We start from the raw sequence: 7,775 nt of genomic DNA, 5'->3' as shown, positions 1-7,775 counted from the left end.
GCAAAATCATATGGCCAACTTGAAGCTGAGGTTGCAGGATCTAATGGAAAATCATGTTCTGTCTGCAAAACACCATCACTTTGGAGGGCAGCTTGCCTGCAGAGTGCTCATTGCCATCTGGGTAGCCCTTTTCTTCCTCACAAATATATTAATACATTTGCAAGAATATGTTACATCTTCATCCAATAATATTGAAGGCAGTGCGATGTTACAGCTGTTGTAGCCAGTAGCCACCCAAACTAGGCCTATCTGAAATATGAAAATGATCATTAAAATCGCCAGGTAGCCTATTGTTCTGGCAAAGATGAGTTAGTAGATTGCGAAACTGTATTTGATATGGATAATAAACGTAGGGCCACTGTTTTTGCCAGGAAATTAAATGAAAATGTTTTCTGGTCCCTAATCTGGATGACTGGTCATTGGTCAACAATCAAGACGCACTAGTTTTTGGTTTTGAAGCATAGGCCTAGATGAGAATTCAAATCAAATTGTTCTTTATCACATGAGCCGAATACAACAGGTTCCTCTCTGACTGGAAGGGCAAAGTGGATGTGCTCTGCACAGGTGCCTGTAGTAAAGACATCCCTCGTAGGCATTGTGTTCCTTCTTTTAAGCAGTAATGGAAAAAGTACCCAATTGTAATACTTGAGATAAAATAAAGATACCTTAATAGAAAATGACTCAAATAAAAGTGAAAGTCACCCAGTAAAATACTATTTGAGTAAAAGTCTAAGTATTTGGTTTTAAATATACTTAAGTATCAAGTAGAAATCATTTCAACATGCTTATATTAAGCAAACCAAACAGTAAAATTGTCTTGTTTTTTAAATGTATGTATAGAGTCTGGGGCACACTCCAACATAATTTACAAACTTAGCCTTTGTGTTTAGTGAGTCTGCCAGATCAGAGGCAGTAGGGATGACCAGGGATGTTGTCAAAAATATAAATAGTAAAAGTACAGATACCCCACAAAGATACTTAAGTAGTACTTTAAAATATTTTTACCTAAGTACTTTACACCACTACTTGTAATGGTTTGAGACATTCATCCTTTGTCATGGGGCTGCATCTATAAACATAATTAGCCATCTAATAAGAAGAAGTGGCGTGGGAGGGMAGTAAGTTCACTGGCATCCTCATGTTCTCTCCTATCATAGAGGTCAACTTCCCAACCATTTACTGTCATCTTTGGTTGAGGTGCACAGCTGAGAATCAGGCTTTGTATGAACTGTATTCATGTTACTGGGCAGCTACCATGACAAACAAAGCTAAGGGATGGAAGTCTCTTAAAACTGACTTTGTGAATTTGTTGTTGTTTTGGAGTTATTCATTTTACTTCAAGGTACACTACATGACAAAAAAGTATGTGGACACCTACTCGTCGAACATCTCATTCCAAATTTATGGGCATTAATATGGAGTTGGTTCCCCTTTGCTGCTATAACAGCCTCCACTTTTCTGGGAAGGCTTTCCACTAGATGTTGGAACATTGCTGCGGGGACATGCTTGCATTCAGCCAAAAGAGCATCAGTGAGGTCGGGCACTGATGTTGGGCGATTAGGCCTGGCTCGTAGTCGACGTTCCAATTAATTACAAAGGTGTTCGATGGCCTCAGGGTTCTGTGCAGGCCAGTCAAGTTCTTCCACACCGATCTCCACAAACCATTTCTGTACAGACTTCGCTTTGTGCACGGGTGTAGTGTCATGCTGAAATAGGAAAGGGCCTTCCCCAAACTGTTGCCATAAAGTTGGAAGCACAGAATAGTCTAGAATGTAATTGTATGTTATAGCGTTAAGATTTCTCTTTAATGGAACTAAGGGGCCAACCCGAACCATGAAAAACAGCCGATACCATTATTCCTCGTCCAGCACTCTTTACAGTTGGCACTATGCATTGGGGCAGGTAGCGTTCTCCTGGCATCCGCCAAACCCAGATTAATTCATCGGACTGCCAGATGGTGAAGCGAGATTCATCACTCCAGAGAGCGAGATTCCACTGCTCCAGAGTCCAATGGCGGCGGGCTTTACACCACAGTTCTGTAAGAAATTGAGAAAGTATGTCACATAGTTAAGCAGTCATTTACACAAATGCACTTCTGCCATACAATCGTAAATGTTATGCCCGTACTCAGGTCTATACAACGCTGGTCTGACCAATCGGATTCCACGCTTCAAGATTGCTTCGATCACGTGGACTGGGATATGTTCCAGATAGCCTCAGAAAAGAACATTGATGTATACGCTGACTCGGTGAGCGAGTTTATTAGCAAGTGCATCGGAGATGTCGTACCCACTGACTATTAAAACCTTTCCTAACCAGAAACCGTGGGTTGATGRCAGCATTCGCGCAAAACTGAAAGCGCAAACCACCGCTTTTAATCACGTTCCAATTAATTACAAAGGTGTTCGATGGCCTCAGGGTTCTGTGCAGGCCAGTCAGGTGAGGGCCCTCGGAGTGTGGTGTCAGGAAAATAACCTCTAACTTAAAGTCCACAAAACAAAGGAGATGATCGTGGACTTCAGGAAACAGCAGAGGGAGTACCACCACATCCACGGGACAGTAGTAAAGAAGGTGGAAAGTTGTAGGTTCCTCGGCGTACACATCACAGACAAACTGAAATGGTCCACCCACACAGACAGCGTGGTGAAGAAGGCGCAACAGCGCCTCTTCAACCTCAGGAGGCTGAAGAAAGGTGGCTTGTCACCTAAAACACACAAACTTTTCCAGATGCACAATCGGGAGCATCCTGTCAGGCTCTATCACCGCCTGGTACTGCAACTGCACCGCCCTCAACCCGCAAGTCTCTCAAGAGGGTAGTGCGGTCTGCACAACGCAWCATCGGGGGAAAACTACATGCCCTCCAGGACAGCTACAGCACCCGATGTCACAGGAAGGCCAAAAAGATCATCAAGGACAACAACCACCCGAGCGAGCCACTGCCTGTTCACCCCGCTATCATCCAGAAGGCGAGGTCAGTACAGGTGCATCAACGCTGGGACCGAGAGACTGAAAAATAGCTTCTATCTCAAGGCCATCAAACTGTTAAACAGCCATCACTAACATAGAGAGGTTGCTGCCAACATACAGACTCAAATCTCTGGCCACTTAAATAAATGGACTTAACAAAGGTATCACTAGTCACTTTAAATAACGGCACTTTAATCACATTTACATATCCTACATTACTCATCTCATATGTATATACTGTATTCTATACCATCTACTGCATCTTGCCTACGCCGCACGGCCATCAGTCATCCATATATTTATAAGTACATATTCTTATTTATCCCTTTACATGTGTGTGTATCAGGTAGTTGTTGTGAATTTGTTAGATTACTTATTCGATATTACTGCATTGACGGAACTAGAAGCACAAGCATTTCGCTACACTCACATTAACATCTACTATTCATGTGTATGTGACCAATAAAATTGTATTTGATTGGTCTCTGAGGGGTCTTTGGGCTGGTTTGCTAACTACCTCTCTTAAAGAGTGCAGTGTATAGTCAGAAAATCTGCTGTCTCAGCCACTGCCTGTCACCAAGGGAGTACCCCAAGTCTCGTTCCTAGGCCCCACTCTCTTCTCAATTTACATCAACAACATAGCTCAGGCAGTAGGAAGCACTCTAATCCATTTATATGCTGATGATACAGTCTTATACTCAGCTGGCCCATCCCTGGATTTTGTGTTAAATGCTCTACAACAAGGCTTTCCTAGTGTCCAACAAGCGTTCTCTACCCTTAACCTTGTTCAGAACACCTCCAAAACAAAGGTCATGTGGTGTGGTAAGAAAAATGCCCCTCTTCCCACAGGTGTTATTACTACCTCTGAGGGTTTAGAGCTTGAGGTAGTCAACTCATACAAGTACTTGGGAGTATGGCTAGACGGTGCACTGTCCTTCTCTCAGCACATATGAAAGCTGCAGGCTGAAGTTAAATCTAGACATGGTTTCCTCTATTGTAATCGCTCCTCTTTCACCCCAGCTGCCAAACTAACCCTGATTCAGATGACCATCCTACCCATGCTAGATTACGGAGACATAATTTATAGATCGGCAGGTAAGGGTGCTCTCGAGCGGCTAGATGTTCTTTACCATTTGGCCAACAGATTTGCCACCAATGCTCCTTATAGGACACATCGCTGCACTCTATACTCCTTTGTAAACAGGTTATCTTTGTATACCCATCGCAAGACCCACTGGTTGATGCTTATTTCTAAAACCCTCTTAGGCCTCACTCCTCCCTACCTGAGATATCTACTGCAGCCCTCATCCTCCACATACAACACCCATTCTGCCAGTCACGTTCTGTTAAAGGTTCCCAAAGCGCACACATCCATGAGTCACTCCTCTTTTCAGTTCGCTGCAGCGAACGACTGCAACGAGCTGCAACAAACACTCAAACTGGACAGTTTTATCTCAATCTCTTCATTCAAAGACTCAATCATGGACACTCTTACTGACAGTTGTGGCTGCTTTGTGTGATGTATTGTTGTCTCTACCTTCTTGGACTTTGTCTGTGCCCAATAATGTTTGTACCATGTGTTGTGCTGCTACCACATTGTGTTGCTACCATGTTGTTGTCATGTTGTGTTGCTACCATGCTGTGTTGTCATGTGTTGCTGCCTTGCTATGTTGTTGTCTTAGGTCTCTCTTGTTGTGATGTGTGTTTTGCCCTGTATTTATTTATATATATATATATATATATATATATATATATATATATATATATATATATATATATATATATTTTTTATTTTTTATCCCAGGCCCATCACCACAGGAGGCCTTTTGGTAGGCCCTCATTGTAAATACGAATTTGTTCTTAACTGACATGCCTAGTAAAATAAAGGTTAAATAAAATGTTAAAAAAATAATCCTCTCATCGAAGTTGTAAACATTAACACCCGCTTGACACGAGGGATAGGCGGGGCCCTACGCAACTTGTGAAGTGGGCGTATAGGGCCGCCTGGCTCTGCGCCCCACTGGCTATGATATATCTATTAGTACCAGATTGCTGGGCGTCAAGAGCGCATTTCCAAGTTTTTCCATCAACGGGATATTTCAAAGGTTGATGTCAATGTAGGCTATTGAACAGCAATCATGAAATAGGGATTTTACAAGAGAAAACACATTTGTCAATAACCTGCTTGGATTGTAATGGACTCAAGAAGTAAGGAGCATCTGTCTAAAAGAAAGGAACAAATAACGCCCATTGGATAGCTTTCTTTTGGAACGGAAAACATGAACGATACAAGTAATTTCACTACACACACTGACAAGTCAGCTGCAGCCATGGCTTTACCTGTATTTATGTTTGCAGTTGGTGTCATTGGAAATACAATAGCAATAGGCGCTCTATCTGGATCTAAGCAAGGGCGCAAGCCGTCCGCGTTCTTCGCATTAGTTTGCGGTTTGGCTGTCACCGATCTTCTTGGGACTTGTCTGGCCAGCCCAATCACCATAGCCACTTACCTCGATAAAAATGTACTCTATGACCGTCATCTTTGTGAATTCCATTCATTTTTGTTGCTGTTCTTCGGAGTGGCAGGACTAAGTATTATATGCGCAATGTCTGTTGAGCGCTACCTCGCAATATGCTGCCCTTACACATACCAAAGATGGGGAATTGGCCAACAGTTTGCGCGCAAGTGCTTGTTTTGCATTTATCTCAGCAACATTCTATTTTGTTGTCTTCCAGTGATGGGTATGACTGAAAGCATGAGCCAGCCCTCCAAAACCTGGTGCTTCATCAACTGGATGGCTCATGAGCCGTTGTCTGCAGCCTATTCGTTTTTATATGCAAGTGTGAGTTTTCTACTCATATTGATGACGATAGTCCTCAACTTTGCAGTTTGTGGCACTCTATTGATAATGCATCGCAGGAAAATCCAACGTCCAGTTACTAGAGGGAGCACACTGGCGCATTGGACAGCGCTTTCCTCCGGCGTGGAAGCCCAAATGATGACGGTGCTCGTGGTGACCTCGATGGTTGTTTTAGGTTGCTCAGCGCCGCTGGTGGTAAGGAACGTCTTAATATTGTATATGTTAATTTAGTTTGTCTAAGAGGAAAGCAGTGGGTCTAATGGGCATATCTCTTGTTATGCTGTTGTAGGTACGCGTATTTGCTAACCAGATATCACGGGAAGATAATTCCCATGCAGATTTGAAGGCTATACGGATTGCCGCCGTCAACGCCATCCTTGACCCTTGGATCTACATTTTGCTGAGAAGGACTCTGTTCAGTAAGATTCGGAGATTATCTAAACGGGTTTACAGTGGTCGAAAAGGCAAAGAACCCATGTTGCCAGTCAAATCCTCACAAAGGACTTTCCACTACCAAACAAACACCCATGACTTGCCTAGTTAAATAAAGGTTAAATTTAAAAAACGAATGTGTTCACATACCTTTGAAGCACTGTACAGCAGCACCAACATCAATCAACTAACAGCCAGTCTCCCATTGCGCCCACATCACGCAGGGGGGACAAACATAGCTAACAAGTAGGGCTGCAGCAGCCCCTGAAAAATCAGAATGAAAAAATACAGTACATTCGGAAAGCATTCAGACCTCTGACTTTTTCAACATTTTGTTACCTTACAACCTTATTCTAAAATTGATCAAATATATGTTTCTCTTCATCACTCTACACACAATACCCCATAAAGATAAAGCAAAAACAAGATGAGTATTCAGACCCTTCACTCAATAATTTGTTCTGGCACATTTGGCAGCGCTTACAGCCTCGAGTTTTCTTGTGTATGACGCTTGGCACACCTGTATTTGGGGAGTTTCTCCCATTCTTCTCTGCAGATCCTCTCAAGCTCTGTCAGGTTGGATGGGGAGCATCGCTGCACAGCTATTTTCAGGTCACTCCAGAGATGTTCTAGTCCGGGCTCTGGCTGGGCCACTCAAGGACATTCAGAGACTTGTCCCGAAGCTACTCCTGCATTGCCTTGGCTGTGTGCTTAGGGTCGTTGTCCTATTGGAAGGTGAACCTTCGACACAGTCTCAGGTCCTGAGCAGGTTTTCATCAAGGATCTCGTTGTACTTTGCGCCGTTCATCTTTCCCTTGATCCTGAATAGTCTCCCAGTCCCTGCAGCTGAAAGATATCCCCACCACATGACGCTACCACCACCATGCTTCACCGTAGGGATGGTGCCAGGTTTCCTCCAGATGTGACGCTTGGCATTCAGGCCAAAGAGTTCAATCTTGGTTTCGTCAGACCAGAGAAAATTGCTTTAGATGCCTTTTGGCAAACTCCAAGCGGGCTGTCGTGTGCCTTTTACTGAGGAGTGGCCACTCTACCATAAAGGCCTGCTTGGTGGAGTGCTGCAGAGATGGTTGTTCTTCTGGAAGGTTCTCCCATCTCCACAGAGGAACTCTGGTTCTTGGGATCTTGGTCACCTCCCTGACCAAGGCCCTTCTCCCCGATTGCTCAGTTTGGCCAGGCAGCCAGCTCTAGAGTCTTGGTGGCGCCAAACTTCTTCCATTTAAGAATGATGGAGGCCACTGTGTTCTTAGCAGTGGCGTGCCGTGGGCCTGGGGCCTGGGCCTTCAGTGAGGTATTACACAGTCCCACCCGAATTAATCCACCTCTTATTACCATCATTATGATGTCATGGCTCTAGAAACTATACATTTAGACAGAAACGCAGTATAACCAGGCGTTGCGTCACCTTGAAATTGACAAATTGACATTTTTGGGTAAACAGTGTTTACCCAAAAACATGACACAATCAATGAGTCTTTTCAATATTTCCCTTCACCT

General features: G+C 43.7%; 1 protein-coding gene across 1 annotated transcript; it reads left to right on the top strand.

The window, feature by feature from the left end:
- The first annotated feature begins 336 nt into the window (after positions 1 to 336).
- Positions 337 to 6,453, top strand: LOC111952698 (prostaglandin E2 receptor EP4 subtype-like). Its single transcript, XM_023971595.1, has 3 exons — positions 337 to 415; positions 5,326 to 6,023; positions 6,118 to 6,453. Exons 1-3 carry the CDS (start codon positions 337 to 339, stop codon positions 6,370 to 6,372), a joined length of 1,032 nt encoding a protein of 343 aa, XP_023827363.1. The 3' UTR covers positions 6,373 to 6,453.
- The last annotated feature ends 1,322 nt before the right edge of the window (positions 6,454 to 7,775 follow it).

The sequence above is a fragment of the Salvelinus sp. IW2-2015 genome, linkage group LG26 (assembly GCF_002910315.2).
Source record: "Salvelinus sp. IW2-2015 linkage group LG26, ASM291031v2, whole genome shotgun sequence".
NCBI lineage: Eukaryota > Metazoa > Chordata > Actinopteri > Salmoniformes > Salmonidae > Salvelinus > Salvelinus sp. IW2-2015.
The sequence above is the reverse complement of the archived record's forward strand: the minus strand, read 5'-3'. Positions and strand labels throughout refer to the sequence as shown.

What these genes read in the sequence shown, in the direction of transcription:
- LOC111952698 (XM_023971595.1), top strand. Translation starts at nt 337, where the DNA reads ATGGATAATAAACGTAGGGCCACTGTTTTTGCCAGGAAATTAAATGAA. An exon ending in GTCCCTAATCTGGATGACTG is followed by an intron (nt 416 to 5,325) that starts GTCATTGGTCAA and finishes TTATGTTTGCAG; the next exon opens with TTGGTGTCATTGGAAATACA. An exon ending in GTTGCTCAGCGCCGCTGGTG is followed by an intron (nt 6,024 to 6,117) that starts GTAAGGAACGTC and finishes ATGCTGTTGTAG; the next exon opens with GTACGCGTATTTGCTAACCA.